Raw genomic sequence first — 19,830 nt, 5'->3', positions numbered from 1 at the left:
ATTTTATAAATTGTTTAAACGTTACCATTTTATTTATAATTGTATCAACCATAAGTTACTTCACAAACATAATTTCAATTTTTGTAAAATAAAAAAAAAAACATTTTTAATTTGAACCATATTTAAAAAGTACTGAATATTTTAAATTATTGCACAACCTATTTTAATCGAACTTGATTTAAAGTAACTTTGTTTTTGTAAAAAAAAAAATTAGTTTTAATTTTTTTAATATTATTTATCTATAAAATAAAATTGTTCACAATATTCTTATCCAGTTCATGTAATTTTAAACAATATCTAAAGTATTCTTATATACATTTATGGGTCAAATATAATCCAAGAAACTAACCAAAGAATCTAAATGGTCAGAGCATGTGAAAACGAAGCAAAATACACGGGAAGGAAGATTTGAATCATGTATTTAAATATTTTCCCAATTTTCGTAAATTAGCATTTGATTAAAGCGATTAGATGAGGTTTTTAACTTGAAAGATGTACGTCAAGTAGTTTTAGTAAAAATAATATCGGATGAAAATTGTCAGACACAACTTTGAGTTGACATACATACTATCAAAACAATTACTTTGTAAAACTCATTTTAGTAAAGTTTTCCTTCTTTAATTAGCTGCAAATCAAAATATGCAATTCAAAGAGATAAAGATAGAAAGATTTTTACCATATGTTTTTTGAAAACATAAATTACGTTAAATTCTTGATTAATGTGACAAAGTTCCACTAATGAGTATTATTTGGACTACAACCACTTTTGATTAAGATTTAATATTATTTGAAATACCATCACTCGTAATTAAAACTGAGTACTTTGGAACATAATCACTCTTAACTAACAACCTAATATTATTTAAACAATAACCACTTTTGGTTAAATACCAAATATTTTAGCCAAATATTTCAGAACCAGTAAACAACTTTGATATACAAAGAAGTATGATCTTTACTCTTTTACATTTTTGTTCAACACAAACAATACTCTTTTCCCACAAATTTAAATTTAAGGCTTAAGGAGTTTCATCGCTTAAGAATATGTATTTTTATCATTTGTCCAAACGTTCAACTTATCAGCAAAGCTACACCTAAACGAGGTGCTATGAATACTTAACATTTGTCATGATCTTACGCTTAAAAGAGAATATTTTATACTCTGTAACCACTTATTCAAAACACACTTGAGGTTTATTAATCAATTTAAAATAGTAAAATAAAAGTAGGTAAAGATAGACCAACAAAGTCATATAGATAAAAAAAAAGTATTTAGAGTTTGAGGAAGTTGATCATATATTTTTAAGAGCTTTTCCTTTTACTTTTATTATGGAAATGTTGGGTATAATTTTGTCATAAATACTTTTAAGAAAAAAATAAAAAATGTAGAAAAATTAGATAATTTTTTTATAAATTAGTTTATGCATAAATTAATTTTATCTCATATAATTTTTTTTTTCATTTTGTAAAGAATCTTATTCATAATGTCGTCCAAATAAAAGTCATAACTTAAAGCGAAGATGAAGATGACTTTTGGTTTAAAAATAAATTAGTTTGAACAAGTCCATCATCATACGTATTTCATTAATTATTTGATTTAATTAAAAAAAAAATTCTACCAAACTGTGGTGCTTAAGAATAACCGTGATATGTCTAAATTGAAATAAAAATAATAAGCAAAGATGAGTCAACACGAAATTAATTAAGATGAAGACGATCTAAGGCCGTTAACGAGAGCAACATAAGACATAATTTTGTACCCTAAAATATGAAATTCATTTGTTTGATTCATTAAATTTATATTTAAAAAACTGAATCAATTCTCACAGCAAAACATCCTAGAAATAGGCTAATTGTAGTTTTCATTTATGATTGGTTAAAATAGTAAAATTAGATAAAATCATTTACTATGTTTTGTCTCTGAACTTATGATATATTGGTTTGGTTTTGGATTGTTGTAATTTTTAAAAGGAGATTTGATTTAAGTGATTTATATCTCAAACACAATATGACGTAAACAAGTTTATTTATTAGAAACTTTTTCGTCCTTTCTTCCCAAACAATTATGGCTTCAAACATCAACATAACAATTGATAACAAATTGAAAGAAGCTGCGAGAGATGGAGATATAAACCTTCTCTACACAGTAATTGAGGAGGATCCACATGTTTTGGAACACAAAGATTCAATACCATTTGTTGAGACACCTTTGCATGTTGCTGCATCATTTGGTAATATAGGGTTTGCCACTGAGATCATGAGGCTGAAACCTTCATTTGCTTGGAAGCTAAATCAACAGGGGTTCACACCTATCCACCTTGCTATGCAACACAACCAAAAGAGAATGGTGCTTCGCTTTGTAGGCATCAACAAAGAATTGGTTCGAGCGAAAGGGAGAGAAGGTTTCACTCCTTTGCATTTTGCAACTCAGATGGGAGAAATTTATCTTTTGGCTAAGTTCCTCATGGCTTGTCCAGAATCCATTGAAGATGTGAGTGTTCGATGTGAAACTGCACTTCATATTGCAGTGAGGTTTCGACAATATGAGGCTCTTCAAGTCCTGGTTGGATGGCTGAAGAGAACATGTCAGATGAGTGCCATGCAGATAGAAAAAACAGTGTTGAACTGGAAAGATGAGTCAGGTAACACCATTCTGCATGTTTCAGCCCTCATCAGTGACTCAAAGGTACTTTCTGTCATTGGAACATAATTTGATCATGTCATTATGGAGTGCCAACATAAAAGTTGGTATACAATTAGTCAACAAATAGTTCTTAGGTAGTTAGGTATATGCTCTGCTGGAATTTAAAGTTTAGAACTCAGGTCTAGATAGGTATAAGTTCAACCCTATTATTTTGTAAGTAGTTGGTTATGGAATGATGTTTCTGAGAGTTTGGTTGGTTGGGTTGGAGTGCCAGAATAATCTTAGCAGCACTGTGTTAAAGCAAGCAACCTATATTTTGTCTTCTGATTGACTCACTAATAGTACTCCTCTAAAGTCAACAACATATGATATTTTTGTTTGATTAGAAATTAGCTTCGTATTCTATGAATAACTCTATTTGTGCATTTTTTGTTAATCTTTGTATTGCTAGATCTTTCAAGTTACAAAGGTTATGTTTAAGAATTAGAATATTCTTTAAATATTTTTATTTAATTTATTTTTTCTTGTCAATAAAAAATTAAAAATACATTAATCAACAAATTAGAGCATATAATTTGTAATATTATAGTTGTTCCTGCTGGTTGACCTGAAACGCCTTCGTTCGCCTACGTCACTTTCACGTCCATAATCCCCGCGTTTGCACGTGTCTTCCTTGTGATGAATGCTTGAAAACACAAAGATAAAGGGCACCCTAGAGGCCATTTGCACTCCGATGCTCAAGTCAGACTTAGGGTTAGGAAACACCAAACTGTATAACTGTCACTATGTGTGTTAAGCGGCGCAAAATGAATAGCGTACCTTGCCAAGTTTGTTACCTTCCTATTTATAGACTGAAACTAGGGTTCCCTCTTTACCCGAAATGGGCTTTCTGATGGGGCGGGCCCAACACTGTTGTTACCCTACTCTTAGGATAACCTAGCGCGTGGGTTCCCTAACTGGAGTGCGACCTCTGACGGGGTGACCACCTGGATGCCTCCTCGTGCACCTGATCTCTGGGGTCACCTGACTTTGGGAGTGCCCTAGTTGTTCACGTGTCATGCATGCAGCTCATCCTTGGAATGCGACCTTCACAGGTCATATCTTTCCAGTGACTCTATACTTGTGTTACGCCTAAACGCATCATCCACTCTACACGCATGGACTCTCATGACCTAGGCTTCTCCCTTACTGATAACTGATGTATGGTCTGAGATCCGCCTCTCGTGGCCCAGCTCTACTGTCTGGGTCCCCGATGTCCGACCTCTCCACACTGACTAGTGACACGTCGGTACATCCTGGTGACCGATGTCTGACCATTCTTTGGTTCCTTGGGACACATGCTTTACGGGATACTAACCCACGCTGCTCGTGGGACCCTGCTTACGTGGCCCCTAAACCACTAGTGGTCAACAACGTCCGATGACTGGTCGGCACACATTAATCAACAAATTAGAGTATATAAATTTGTAATATTATAGCATATAACTTGTGATGTTATAGTGTTTTTATAAGTTTAAATATATATATATATATATATATATATAACAATTTTGCAGTTGACTTTGTATAAAAGAAAATAAATATTATATTTTACTATATAACTATCAAAATTTGATATTAGTGGGATCAATAACTTGTTTTATTCTAATTTATTAACTTTTTTAAAGTATTCATAGAAATTTAGAATTACCCTATAGAAATCGATTTTTATAAATTAAGGTATTTTGTGACATATGATTTTGTAATATTGAATCTTAATAATTTATCTTATTATACTATAACATTTTGATAATTATAATTAACTTGTAAGATATTTTAAGTGAATCAATATTTTGCATAAAACTTTATGTACGAATATGTAATAAACTTAACCTCTAATATTAATTTTCCTGAATGAAAAGTAAATCCTCTGTTATCATTCAACATTAAGTTTAAGAATTTTATCTACTTTCTATTATCATAATTAATCACCTAAGATCTTAAAATGAGTGTCACACATTATATTAAATTTTCTTCATAATTCAGTGCCCGTGACTAGTTCTTAAACTTGATAACATTATAAGAACTGTGATAGAAGATTTTTAACAGTATTTTACCTTATTTGTTTGGTTGAGCAGGCGCTTCGATTGTTGACGAAGACTAAAATTGATTTGAAGGCCAAGAATTTGGAAAACTCAACAGCACTGGACATAGCAGGTAGTGCAGAGATAAAGATCGTCTTAGTGAGGGCTGGTGCAAAACATGGTTCATCACTTACTGATTCTCCAACCATTTTGCGGAAAAACAAAAGTTGAATATGACAGTTGCAGAGAAAATAATGATATTTGTAATTCGTATCAGAAGGGATATAACAGAAGACCAACGCCAGGCTTTTCTTATAGTCGCTGCTCTCATTGCCACTGCTACCTATCAATCAGCACTAAGCCCCCCAGGTGGAGTTTATCAGGCTAATTTAGAGGATAATATCAGTAATGTTAGCATCAGTTCCATCAGTTCTTCTGCTGGTACCCAAAGGAATGCTGGAACTTCTGTCATGTCTGAAGGTGATTTCATGACCTTGTCCATTTTGAATTCACTTTCTCTTTTGGTTTCAACAGTGGCAATCTGTATTTTGACGCCAAGTGGGATAGTGGGTGGTATACTGTTAACGCCATTGATTTGGTTTGCCTACTGCTATCTGTATTCTATGAAGGTGATATCCCCCACTAATGCTACCTCAATTGTGAATTTGGTTATGGTTTGTTTATTCCCTTCCGTGCACTCTGGAGTGTGCTGGGCATTTTCTTCAGTGTATCAGAGACTTAAGTGTCGTGAAAACAACAGGGAAATTGAAACAAGGAATGGTGCAACAGGAAGAAACATATGGTAGGAGACTTTATCTTTAGCAGAAAGAAAATCTAATGAAGTAAATGAGGAAAAAGATTTGTTGCATTTTTATGGTTTTATGGTATTAGAGCAGGTTAATGTCTACTATACTTCTATTTATACTTCATTTTATACTTCTGTTACTACTATTTTTCTTGTTCTTTATTCTTTTTTGATAATTTTTTTCAAAGATCATCTTTATCAAAAACTCTTTTATAGTTCATCAATGTCTAAATCCTACTAGTATGTATTATTTGCATCTTGGATTCAAGGTCGAAAACATCAAAAAGATGGTGTTTGACATCACTGATTTTCCCTTCAAAAACTTTGGATGAATCTGATGCCCCATGACTTACAATGAGAGTGTTATTAGTCCCAAATGCATCAATCTGATGAACTCCACTAGGTGGAATCAGTATTGCTTGATGGGTTTGTTGTTGCAACAAGAGCGGCCACTATCATGTACACGTTCCGTATCTCAGTTAACATGCTCTTGCGTACCAGTTTTTCCATTTACCCACTCTTGCATTGATGTAATGAACGATTCGACTTTTCTAACACTCCTAACTCTTGCTTCCGCACTCAGCAAATTCTTTCTAATTTCTTGGTTGTTTATTATATGAAATGCCTTTGGCCCATCAAATTTGCAACATCTATATCTATTAAGGAAATAATGATTATCAAATTATACACAATTATTGTACGTTATTGTAAGTAATTAATTTGATAATGATAAAATCTCATGATTAGTATATCATTACATAATTAACTTCATAGAGAAGGATTAGTCGAATATTAGGAAAAGTATGGACCCATTCACTAGAAACCGTCATTCTTAAACCTCATAAGTATAATTGTGAGAATGTATGTCATAAAGGCACACATATTTGTGGTAAAAAAAACGTCAAAATGATGGTATTTGACATCATTCACTTCCCTTCAATGACTTTAGATGAGTTTGATGCCCCATGACCTACCATGAAAGTGTTATTAGTCCCAGCTGCATCAATCTGATGAAATCCACCCGGTGCACTCAGTATTGTTTGATAGGTTGCTGTTGCAACAAGAGTGACCACTATTATGTACATGTTATGTATCTCATTCGACACTCTCTTGCATATCAGTTTTTCGAATTATCCACTCTATCATTAATGTAATGAACGATTCGACTCTCCTAACACTCCTAACTCTTGCTTTAGCACTCAACAAATTCTTTCTTTTAAATTTCTCAGTTGTTTATTGTATGAAATGCCCTTTGGCCAATCAAATTTGCAACATTTATATTTATTAAGAAAATAATGATTATCAAATTATACACCATTATTATACGTTATTGTACGCAATTATACGCAATTAATTTGATAATGATAGAATCTCATGATTAGTGGATTATTACATAATTAGCTTATAATTTGAAAAGAAAAAGTGTTCATACACTTGTATATAATTCTTACACACAAGAGAATAAAACCATTTACATTTTTCTTACCATCTATTTCTATTAATTCTACTTTTACGAAACAGAGAAGGAGTAACCGAATATTAGGAGAAGTATTGACCCATTCACTAGAAATCGTCCAAGATTGTTAGGCAATATAAGCATATTTGTGAGAATGGATGTCATAAAGACACACATATTTGATTGAAAACGTTAAAAAGATGGTGTTTGATATCACTGATTTCCCTTCAAAGACTTTGAATGAATTTGATGCCCCATGACCTACAATGAGAGTGTTATTAGTCCCAGTTGCATCAATCTAATGAAATCCACTAGGTGGACTTAGTATTGCTTAATAGGTTGTTGTTGCAACAAGAGTGACCACTATCATATACACGTTTTGTATCTTATTTCATATGCTCTTTTGCGTACCGGTTTTTCGATTTACCCATCCTACATTGATGTAATTAATGATACGACTTTCCTAACACTCCTAACTCTTGCTTTATCACTTAACAAATTCTTTCTAATTTCTTGGTTGTTTATTATATGAAATGCCCTTTGGCCTATCAAATTTGCAACATCTATATCTATTACGGAAATAATGATTATGAAATTATACGCAATTATTGTACGTTATTGTACGTAATTAATTTGATAATGATAAAATCCCACACTAGTGCAGAAACATAAAACAAATGCGGCTATTTCGAATTTATAAATGCGGCTTTATAGCCGCATTTGATCACGCACTTGTAAATCAAGAAATATAAATGCGGCTATATAGCCGCATTTATAAATACCATTTACAAGTGCGGTTATTTGCTTTAACCGCACTTGTATAAGCCAAATCATTAAAAAAAATTAAAAATTTTAAAACATCATCAATCTTGTGTGAAGCCAACGTTGATGAAGAGTCACGGGAGCGCCAACAACGGTGGCGGCAGCAGAAGCGACGGCCACAAGAAACCACGAAGACAATGAAAGAGTACTGAGCAATGCGAGAAACCAAACAATGTAAGAAAAACGAATGTCAACCAACGAAACAGTGCTTCGAGACCACCAATGCAAGGAAAAAAACATATATAAGAAAAACGAAAAACATTTATGCATATATTTGTGAAGATGAAGAGGAAGAAAGAGAGTTCAAGAAACTTACATTGCACAAATGGAATGCAGATGCAACAGAAGGAGACGAACTCAGAGTGCGAATGTGAAACGAAGGCAAAGACGAGAAATAAAGTTTGAAATTGTGTGTGGCGCGCTTCAAAATTTAGGGTAAAAAAGGATTTACGAATGCGGTTAAAGGTAAAACCGCATTCGTAAATCAAAGAATTTTTATTTACGAATGCGGTTATTCAAATAACCGCATTCGTAAATCAAGTGCTTTGATTTACAAGTGCGGTTATACAAATAACCGCATTCGTAAATCAAAATAGTTTCAAAAATGCCACTGCGTTTTTTACGAAAGCGGGTAGCGCAAAAGCCACACTAAATAAAGCGTATCCTTTTCTTCTTTTTGCACTAGTGCCATGATTAATTAGCTTGTAATTTGCACAGAGAAAGGGTTCATGTATATAATTCCTACACACAAGGGAATAAAATCATCTACATTTTTCATAACATTTATATTTATTAATTATGCTTTTACGAAACCATCATAGAGAATGAGTAGCTGAATATTAGGGTATTGGCCCGTTCACTAGAAATCGTCCAAAGTTTTTAGGCATCATAAGCATAATTGTGAGAATGGATGTCATAAAGGCACACATCTTTGTGGTCGAAAACGTCAAAAAGATGGTGTTTGACATCATTGATTTACCTTCGAAGACTTTGGATAAATTTGATACCCCATGACCTACAATGAGAGTGTTATTAGTCCTAGCTGCATCAATATGATGAAATCCACCAGGTGAACTCAGTATTGCTTGATAGGTTGTTGTTGCAACAAGAGTGACCACTATCATGTACATTCGACATGTTTTTTTGCGTACCAGTTTTTCAATTTACCCACTTTTGCATTGATGTAATGAACTATTCAACTTTTCTCTTTTCTAACTCTTGCTTCTGCACACTCAACAAATTCTTTCTAATTTCTTGGTTGTTTATTATATGAAAAGTCATTTCGCTCATCAAATTTGCAACATCTATATCTATTACGGAAATAATGATTATCAAATTATACGCAATTATTGTACATTATATTGTACTTAATTATACACAATTAATTTGATAATGATAGAATCTCATGATTTGTGGATCATTACATAATTAGCTTGTAATTTGTTACTTTACAATTATACTTAACTCTCTTCATTGATCTCTTGTGACTTGTTATTTTTTCTTTATACCTCACAACACTAAATTCATAGTGAGAGACAGAGATTTACCATCATGTCATTTCTTGTTGCAGCAATGTGTAGAATGGTATTTCCCTCCACGTCTCTATGGTTCAGAACGGTTTGAAACTCATTAGTATTTTTTCTGAGCCATCTAAGTAAGAAGTCAAAAATCTCAAACCTCTCGTATAAATGCAGTGCAGTCTCACTTCTAACAGTCAAATTTTTATTGAATCTGGGCAAGCTTCAAGAAAGACAGTTAAAAGGTTTATATCTTCCGATTGACTTGCCAAATGCAAAAGAGTGAGACATCTCTCCTTTTAGCTCGAACGAGTTCTTTGTCCATCTCAATAAGGTGAAAGACCATTCTACCGTGACCATGTTGTAGAGCAAGGTGGACTGGTCTGAATCCAGAGGATTGAATTTCCAAGAAAATGAAGGTTTTAATATCATGATCTCCTTAGCAAATTGAATATGCCCTGCACGTGCAGCAACATGCAAAGGAGTTTCAACAAATGGTGTCAAATCTATTTCTTCTAAAACATGTGGATTTTGCTCAATCAATGTGTATAGACGGTCTATGTCTCCATATTCTGCTGCAGACTCCATCGTCTTCACACTCTTCACTTCTTTGAGGTGTTTTTTGGCTTTGTCAAGATTTGTGTGCTGTCAAGTTTCCAATAACGATTTCATTTATGGAAGACTATCTTGAAATCCATTTGAGCTTCAATCTTAATATATAAGGTAACAACTTGCTCTTAATATATTTGGCTCACGTTCTCCACGCCACTCACTTTGCACTCGCTGCCTCTCTTACACCCGTTCCCACTCTTTCCAGAATCTTCACTCATCCGCCATTTCCTTCTCAACTTCGCATACCCACCACCTATCGTCACCTACTTTGTTTTTCTTCTCACTTTATGATCTTCACCTACCAACTTGAGTCAAGTATTAAGAAAATAATGATGATCAAATTTTACACAATTAATTTGATAATGATAGAATCCTATGATTAGTCTATGATTAGTGGATCACATAATTAGTTTGTAATTTGTAGAGAGAAAGTGTCCATACACTTATATATTTCCTACACTCATCTTCATTTTTCTTACCATCTTCTTATATATAATTTTTTTATAATATCTGTCATCACCTTCATCAACAATTTCATTGCCTGTACACACAATATTGTTCACAACAAGTCGGGTTAGATAAATTAATCTCAGTCTTTGGGGATTGAATTTCCATGAAAATGAAGGTTTTAATATCATGATCTCTTTGACAAATTGAACATGCCCTACACGTCATGCAAAGGAGTTTCAACAAATGGTGTCGAATCTGTCTATTTTAAAAGATGAAGATTGTGCTCAATCAATCTGTATAGACCGTCTATGTCTCCCGATTGTGTTACACGCTCCATCATCCTCACATTCGTCACTTCTTTGCGATATTTCTGGCTTTTTCAGGAGTTGTGTTTTACAACAACGGTTTGAGTTATGAAAGACTATGTTGGGATCAATTTGAGCTTCAACCTTGTTATGTAGTCAAAAATTGGTTGTTAATATGTAGTTGTTAGGAAAGAATATTTTTCTAGAGTGTGAAAGTAATGTTTTTGTAATGTGTAACGTAACAAAAGTTGCTATTGAAAGGGGAAAAACATTGTCATTCTTAGAGAATAAGAAAATAATAAATACTTTCTTTAATTTGTCTTTTTTTTGTTTTAAATTAAAACTAATTGTCGATAGATGCTACTGTTTTTCATTAACATAAATCTGAGAATTAAAAAATATTTGATTTAATCTTTTAATTACGTGTACTTTGAATGTTAAACAAAAGAACGTTGTACTTTATCAATTTCAACTTACACTCAATTTATCATTAAAATGATGAAAATATATTTATGAAATGACGAAAATGCTCTTGCAAAATAACGAAAAGGATAGCTTTTAAAATCTTATAGGCAAATTAGAAGTGTTTAATGTTCATTTACCAACTTTAAAATATCTTCAATATCTCAATAATGATTTGGAAAACATATTTTTAGAATTTTTATATTCATTTCAATAAACTTTTATTTTCTTATTTTAAAGAATTTGATTATAATAAATAGAAATGATGAAAATGTAATTAGTATAATGCATATCAATAAAATAAATCTTTATTTCCTGAAGAGTTTAAGTATAATTTTAAAAGTAATATCATGTATAAAAATTAAGTATAAAAGTAAAAGAATAAATTACTCTAAACCCTAAGAAAAAATTCATAGTGGACGTGATACCTCTTCTTTTTTAAGTTTCACAACAAACTAGCTAAACGGTATATTATTTTCAAACAATTAAGGAGAGTTATTTTAAGTGTGAGTATAATGTTTTTCAAACAATTACAACAATTAGTGTAGGAAGAGAGAAAAAAGAGAGTATCATGTACAATCTCAAAAAATTATAAAAATTATACGCTCAAGAAAATCATGAATTTATAACCTCAAGAAGGGGGTATCATGAATTATGGCAGGGAATCATGCATTGGAGTGCCCTTCACTTTAATTTTCTGCTTGGCAACTGAATTACAACAACCAAGATCACTCCAAATTTACAGGGTGACATTAAAATGCACAAGGGATTGCCTGATGAACTACCAAACCTCCTAATTGATCACTTAATGAGTCATCTCACATTCAAATATCTTTTTTTCCTACCACTCACGCAGGCCCAGTCATCCATTTTGGACACTTCTATGTCTTCTAAGAATGGTGAATATCTTTCTATGATGTACTTGACCTGTATAACACAAGAGCAATGACCTCAGGTGCATAATGGAATTAAGAAGCAGTATCCCCAAATAGTAACAACAAACACAATGAATCATTTCGAATAAGAAATTATATATGCTTTAATTAAATTACCTGCTCATATAAAACACCAGAGAGACCAACAACGGCTCCAGGCTTTGCATAAGAGACAATTTGATCGGCAAGATCCATTAAAGGATTTAAGAGTATATTTGCAATAACCACATCAAACTTAGCACAATCAGTAGTGACTGTTTGTATCTCACTAGTGTTTTCGCTCTCCATAACTGCAAATGTCGAGTCACCTTTGGAGGATGAAGAGGTTTTGCTGGTAATCAGGAGCAGTTGCATTTTGTCTGGTCTGATGTTGTTCAGAGAAGCGTTTTGAGATGCTGATGTAATTGCTTCTGAATCTATATCAACTCCAACAGCAAAGGCAGCTCCAAACTGGTAAACAATAGGATGTCAAAATTGGAATTGGAGAGTTAACTGTAAAATATAAAATGTAAACAATATCAAAAAGCTGCTACAGAGATTTTGGCAGTATTTTGTAAATCTGAAAAGAAAATACTAACATGAAGTTGTGGGATAAACGATGCACAGGGCAACTATATATCAAACAAGTTCTTGAAAAAGATGTGGTGGTATTTTTATTATAAAGGAAGAATGGGAAACCTATCAAAGCATTATTTACTTGTCCAAAATACGTTGATAACTGGATGCACATAACTTAGCAGTGAAGATGCTACCAACCTCTAGCAGTTTCCACAGTATAAAACAATATTATTCGTGAGGGAATATGGAAGATCATTCACTAGCCAAATCAATTCATATATTTATGTTCATAGTGTCTCTGCATTCATATCTGATCTTAACATATATCCTACATGGATTTAAAGTTAAATATCTTCCTGCCATTTGCCATACAGCAGTTTCTAATCAAATTTACAGCCTAAACATTTTATTATGATGAAAATACAAGAAAACAACCAATACTGCTGAAAACTGGCAATTTGTCAAGACTGGTTTGTATAGTGTAAGGTTTCGCAGAGAAGCAGCAGTCGACAACTTAAGCCCAAGTAAAGGTAGAAGAAAAAACAAAAATTGGGAGAAAAGTATAGTTGCAATGGACAAATGATAGTGGTGTGATCCTGAGCATGTTTTTCCATAATAGTTCTTTTCCTTTTAGTTCGATTCTTAAGTATAGACTAACAATTGACTACCTTAAGAGCTGCAATAGCAAGAATTCCAGTTCCCGTGCCATAGTCCAGAATGTGCTCCCCTCCTTTAATACAACCGTGTAAGAGTAATAGACAGAGTTTGGTAGTGGCGTGATCCCCTGTTCCAAAGGCTAGTCCAGGATTGACAATTATATTTGTTGCTTGAACATCCTGTGTAAAATTCAGGATTGATTATTGGAAAAATCCTTTACAGTTTTCAGCTTCACGATCACTCAAAACATTTAATTGAAAGAGGGAAAAATATAACAAGGATATTGACAGAAGTTACCAAAACAAACAAATCAACAGAGTTCGAACACAAATATCCGCAATCATAGTAAGTTAGCAATTAGTCATGGATAGAGAAAGTTTAAGATAGTCATACTGGTGGAGTACACCACTGAGGCACCACCCATAGCCCTTCAGTAACTAGAACTGGACGAAGTGATTCCTGCATGTAAACATAGATAGATAAATTTAAGTCATTTTCAATAACAAATCTAGTTTTGACAAGAATGTTGTGTACATGCCGTACATAAGAATGTTAAGGATAGAAAACAGTATAGTGCTGATGTGAGAAAAATCAAATAATTAGTATTAAGTAGTCAGCAAAAGGTCTTTTATATCAATAATTCCTTTCCTTCTCACAGATTACAACTTTGCAAGGAAAACCAGTTTCTGGTTCACGCAGGATACTGCTAGGATTTTTCCCTCAGTAAGCCACGGCTAGAAATATTTGTTTGAGAAAACACTAAAAGATGGAGACAAATTTCTTCCACCCCTTTCAGAGTGGAAAAAAAAGAAAAGAAAAAAAAAGACATCCTTTTATGAAGAAGGCGTCTTATCTCATCCTATAGGAAAAGTACTACTAGGAAGGTGACTACAGAGATATGGAATTAACTGTAATAAATATATATTTCATCTTTAGAGGAATTTGCACATGCGTTAAATTTTATTAGTAACATGAAAATAGAAACAACTATGAAAAAACAAAAGAGTGAGAAGAAAAGATTGACCTGAGATCTCTTCATCCAGTCATCCTCCTCATAAATTTTAACTTCATATCTAGGTATCTCCTTCAAACCAATAGAATCAGCTGCATGGAAAATGCTCACATTTATATCCTCAACTTCAGGAAATATTGAACTAATGCAAATCTGCAGGAAATATTTCATCAATATGAGCAAGTGAGCAACAGCCTAGTGTCAAAATTGAATTATAACTTTTAGAATGATTACTATTAGAGATTTAATTGCTTAGCAAGTGAGAAACAGCCTAGTGTACAACAAGGATATTTTTTTCCTTATGGTGATTGTTGGAGACCCACATCGACTAGAGATGAGAACAATTCATTGTATATAAGTGGGTGCAAACCTCATCTCATGAGTCGGTTTTATGAACTTGAGTTAGGCTTAAAGTCCACTTCGTAATGGCTTAAAGTCCACTTTGTAATATGGTATCAGAGCCATTTCGAATCTATCTTAACGAGTGTTTGTTGCCTTTATCAGGCCACCCGCTATTGGGTCGTTATTGCATAGTGATGTCAACCTTTATGTTAAGGCCATCAAGTATGATCTTGTTCCAGAGTCCTTCACACACACCGTCTTGAGCAAGGTTTCGAAATTCAACTTATGCACTAAAAGTTGATACTTAATAGAACCTGCATGGTTTTCATTAGTGTATATCTCCTGAGTCAAAGTGTCTCATTTCTTGAAGAATAGCCCCCTTCTTGGGTTTGATTTCAATTACTAAAGAATTTTGTCAACTGCTTGCATGCGTCTTTCTCTTAGATCATGCATAAATTGACTTATCACACTAATTACAAAAGCAATGTCTAGTCTAATGTGTGATAAATATACAAGTTTTCGTACCAATCTCTAATATTGGATTTTTATTCTACCAGAGTTCTTTTCACTTCCAATTTCATTATTCTGTTCAACAGGAACTCCTAAGGTTCTACATGCCAGCTTACCTATACTATTACCTTTCATGGGTAGGTTATATGACCCAGAGGAAACAAAACCTTTAATATTACCTACATTCTCATCATTTCTAAAAAAGGAAACAAAAATATGTTGAAACGAATGTAGAGGTCCAAGTTTGGTTCTTCTTCATTAGTGGTAATCTAATTTTCCAAAACAGCAAGAAAATGGAAATAAAATCATGAGCATAAGAAGAATATCGAGCAATGGCTTCAACCACTTGTAATTGATATTCTTCATCTCAAAATTTTGTTACACATGATATTCTTTTGTAATTAGACAATCAGAAGATATTTTCTAGAGTGCTAAAACATTTGAGTGCATTACTATACATTCCTCATTGCATTACTGGAAATTATTCTTTCCTACAAATTCAATTAATCTTCTAATAGGAAAAATAAAGCTTTCTCACAATCTATTAGGACTTAAGCACAAGAAGAAAGTTCAACCTCAAAGACTAATTCACTAAGTGGAGAAGTTCAAGGCTTACAACACAATCATAAACATAACTACCATTAAGTTGGAACTGAAACAAATAAAACAAACAAATTCGATACCACAAAAGCACACCAAAAATTGTGACGAAAGAAAATTAAAAATAAGAAATTAACTGTAACAAAAATCAACAAATTTACCTCATCTGTAATTTGAGAGACATCATCTTGATCCAAGCTAACCGAACTTGCACCAAAGCTTAAAAGGGCTTCAGCAAGCACATCCTTGTCAACACAAAGTGGAAGGGTGGTCAACCATATTGGCAACATAAGAGAAATTTTAAGCAAAAGTATGTTTAAAATTAACCTAAATATGTTATTGAAGTCTAGTAGACACTTCCTTCCACATAGATCGCAAATACACTGTAGCTTTTTAGTCGTATCTGAATTAGCCATTCATATATCAATTATTGGGACTTTGTAAAAATAAATAAATCTTGTGTTCTTAAAAGCCTAAAGAATTGTCGGGAAATCCTTTATCGTTTACCTCAATTCTTAGAGTGTGACTTGTATATTTGTTGGGTATCTTCACTTAATGTCAATTAGTTTTAAGATGAAACCTAACATAGTATCAAAGCCTATAAGTCATCTTGGTAATTACCTATTCGAATAGGCTCACTTGGTTTGGCAGATACTTGTGGAAGAAGGGTGTTGGAAGTCCCACATCACCTACCTCTATTATTGGAGTGTGGCTTATATATCTATTGGACAACTTCGCTAAACATCAATTGGTTTTAAGATAAAATCAAACATGGCATCAGAGCCTATATAGCCTTTGTCAGTCGGTGGTGGTTTAACTGATGGCAAACCATCATTAACACCTTATAAGTTGGCTAACTTCTTTGTTAAATAATCATAACAACACACACCCAAATAACACTAATATCATAAATATTGGTCTAAACCCACAAACTAAACTTACATTGGTGAGTTAAAGTTCCCAATTTTTATACTTTCAACATATTTGTGGTAATTATAGAAATAATGCACAAATCCTTTGTATTAAATATCTTCTATTATTTTATTTATTTTATTGATTTCTGTTGGAAATTTCACATTGACTAGAGATAATACCAATTTACACTATATAAGTGGGCAATCCTGGTTGTGTAAGGATGAATTAGGCTTAAACTCATTTCTTGATATGGTATCAGAATTTATCCTAACGAGATTTGATGGGCTTATAGTGTCATCCGCTATTAAACCGTTATTGGATCACTCACGAATATCTAGTCGCATGCTCAGGATGTACATGTCTCAGCATAAGAGGGGTGTACATGTCTCAGCATAAGAGGGGTGTGTTGCACATCGCTTATCAACGTGAGATAATGTCAATTTATAGTATATAAGTGGATGGAGACAATCTTCATCTTAGGTTTTGTGAGGAGAAGTTAAGCTTAAACTCACTTCTTCGTGATTCCATTTTCTCAATATAAATAAATCACTCATTCTATCTTTGAGAAATTCGGTTTTAACTCAAAGTCTCTTTTTTTCGTACATGGTATCTAGAGTCTTGCTCAAAATCGTGTTAGCCTGTAGACCTACTATCTATAGCGGAATTTTTCTTTACGAACCTTTTCCTCATGTTCACGTGCACAGTCTAGGCATTGTCTCTACCGAGTTTTCCGACGACTTCCATTTGTTTGGTGATCACAGGGTTGGGATTACACTAAGCCTGTCTATTTAACCATATAAATGTCGTGATGAACCACCCATCCACACACCCTCACGTGCGTCGTCTCTCCCGCAACTACATAACTCCCACTAGCATGCGGTGGCGCTTGATAACCGACAAATCTACACCTAGGTCACCTCCTCCATGCAACCCTACCCTTGTGGTGAAAGATCCATTAGAGTTCATCTGGTGGTTCAATCTAATTTTGCTCTCCTCGAATTATTTTCATATTTTTCCATATTTCAAGAAAAAAATTGCCTTCTAACACCCAATCAACTTCCAAAACAAATTCTCCCATCTTTTCTAACCATATCCTAACTACAGAGAAGATAAAATGGATAATTAAAATAAATCACAATCATAAAGTACTAAATGGTCATTAGGTCCTTTAAGTGTAAATCGGTGATAATTGAATCTTAATAAAACCAATATTCTCATTTAGATGTGTAACATGTGTAAATAGTGGGATCATTGGTCATTAAATTGCAATGTTCAAGAACCAATTTGACACAAATCATATATTTGAAGGACCAATCTGACATAAGTTGTATAGGTTACTAATCAATTCATAATTTCTACACGTTAAAAGACTAATACTCAGATTTTTCGTTCACAGACTAAATAGTTACAGGTTTACATGTTTAAAGACTAAATTGGTCCTTCAAAGCTAAACTAAAATTAGTTTAGACATAAATTAAAAAACAACTTTAAAGAAACTAATACAGCAGAGTTTCTAAAATTAAACTATAATTTTAACTCAAAAAAAAACTTATTTTATTTTTCCTCTGATTTTGTTCAAACATTAACTTACAATGTAGAAAGAGAAATGGAACAAAGTAAAGCTGAAAAAGAAGCTTACTGCAGTGTCTTTGGGACAGTGAATCACAACGGAAGTGTAAGGAGCGGGTGGAGTCAAGGACGTGTCCAATAGAGTTGGAGAAGAAGAAGCTGCGGAAAATTTTGCATTTGTAACTGCGGCACGAAGATTGACACGGAAATGGGGAAGCCATTGGTACCTAACAATTCTGTGATGGATGGAGAGAAACGGAACGACGGAAGAGTAGTGTATGAGGCGGCGGGAAAGGATGGGAGAATGAGCGCCGACCATGCATGTTAACTGTTTGACGAAATGCCACGCTGCCATTTCCTTGGCCTAAATGAAAACTTTCACTCTGATTCAAAAAGTGCATCAAATCTCTAATATCAGAGTCTCTGCGTTATAAACGACAACAGGTGTAGATATTTGTGGCTATTACATGGAGCAATCAATATTACTTTTATTTCAAATATGTATTATTGTCTAAATTCAATGTCAAATTAAATTAAATATTTACAATTGCTTTTTTATAAGCAAGTGCTTACTGTATTATTATAAAAAAATGAGGACAGATATTATTATAATAGTACGAATAAAGAGACTAATAATATACAATAAAATTTCAAATGTTAAAATAAAAATATTTGAATAATGATCTAATAGTATCATAACAGTCAAAATAATATTTACTCGATATTTTTGTAAGAAGATACTTATAGTTTATTATAAAAAAAGTGTAAATACTATTATTATAGTATAAAGAAAATTATTAATAATATAATAAAACATTCAAATGTTAAAATAAAAATATTCAATAATAATATCATCCATTGTATCATAATAATCAAAATAATATGGGTTAAATATGTCTTTTATCTATGTATTGTAATACAAAATTAGTTTTTGTTTCTCATCTAACTTTAGATCATTCAGGTGCTTGTAGCATAGAAATGATTGAAATGAATCATTTTGTATGTGAAACTAATAATCATTTCACATGTTGAATGACTCATTCAATCATTTTCATACTACAAATACATAAATTGTCTAAAGTTTAGATTAAAAACGAAAACAAATTTTGTGTTATAGTATAGGAATGAAAAATATATTTCACCCAAATAATATATATATATATAATGATTTTATAAAAAAAATACCCTACTAGATATAAAATTACAATGTCAAAATGTCAATTAATTTATTTTTTTGGGTGGTATGATTAAAATTGACATGAAAAAAAAATAATGACAGTTTTAGAATACAAAGATGTGATCTTCAAAATGAGATAAAAGATAATAGAAAGAAAAGAAAAAGAATGAAAATTTTATATGATAATATTTTTTAAATAAAAATAATAATATTAAGGTGTGGTTATAATACTAATTTATAATATATATATATATATTGTTAAGAAAAAATCCAACATCATATGATTTTGATTAAGTGTTGAAAACATCTAAGTTCAAACATGATCATGCATCGTCTAAAAGACAATTAATGTTGAAGAAAACATATCTCGTAAGACATAAGTATTCTGACTAAAAAATGAAACAACATTGTGCAGTCTT

The 19,830-nt window shown here is 32.5% G+C and overlaps 3 protein-coding genes and 1 pseudogene across 3 annotated transcripts; 2 read left to right on the top strand and 2 right to left on the bottom strand.

Annotated features, from left to right (window-relative positions):
• The first annotated feature begins 2,065 nt into the window (after positions 1-2,065).
• LOC150023296 (ankyrin repeat-containing protein BDA1-like) lies at positions 2,066-4,938 on the top strand. Its single transcript, XM_090297792.1, has 2 exons — positions 2,066-2,686; positions 4,762-4,938. The coding sequence occupies exons 1-2, from the start codon at positions 2,066-2,068 to the stop codon at positions 4,936-4,938; spliced, it is 798 nt and encodes a 265-aa protein (XP_090153918.1).
• On the top strand, positions 2,066-5,513 carry LOC137808817 (uncharacterized). Its single transcript, XM_090297677.1, has 2 exons — positions 2,066-2,686; positions 4,762-5,513. Exon 2 carries the CDS (start codon positions 4,941-4,943, stop codon positions 5,511-5,513), a length of 573 nt encoding a protein of 190 aa, XP_090153803.1. The 5' UTR covers positions 2,066-2,686; positions 4,762-4,940.
• A 226-nt stretch (positions 5,514-5,739) lies between these two features.
• On the bottom strand, positions 5,740-9,895 carry LOC150023295 (uncharacterized; annotated as a pseudogene).
• Positions 9,896-11,710: 1,815 nt separating this feature from the next.
• LOC137830037 (ribosomal protein L11 methyltransferase-like protein) lies at positions 11,711-18,668 on the bottom strand. Its single transcript, XM_068637133.2, is given in 8 exon segments — positions 11,711-11,965; positions 11,968-12,063; positions 12,189-12,521; positions 13,298-13,465; positions 13,680-13,745; positions 14,311-14,451; positions 15,912-15,995; positions 18,305-18,668. Coding segments are annotated over 8 exon segments (1,197 nt in total). The 5' UTR covers positions 18,590-18,668; the 3' UTR covers positions 11,711-11,941.
• Between the last annotated feature and the right edge of the window lie 1,162 nt (positions 18,669-19,830).

The sequence above is a fragment of the Phaseolus vulgaris genome, chromosome 11 (assembly GCF_051622355.1).
Source record: "Phaseolus vulgaris cultivar YP4 chromosome 11, ASM5162235v1, whole genome shotgun sequence".
NCBI lineage: Eukaryota > Viridiplantae > Streptophyta > Magnoliopsida > Fabales > Fabaceae > Phaseolus > Phaseolus vulgaris.
Note: the sequence above shows the minus strand (reverse complement) of the source record. Positions and strands in the feature narration are given on the sequence as shown.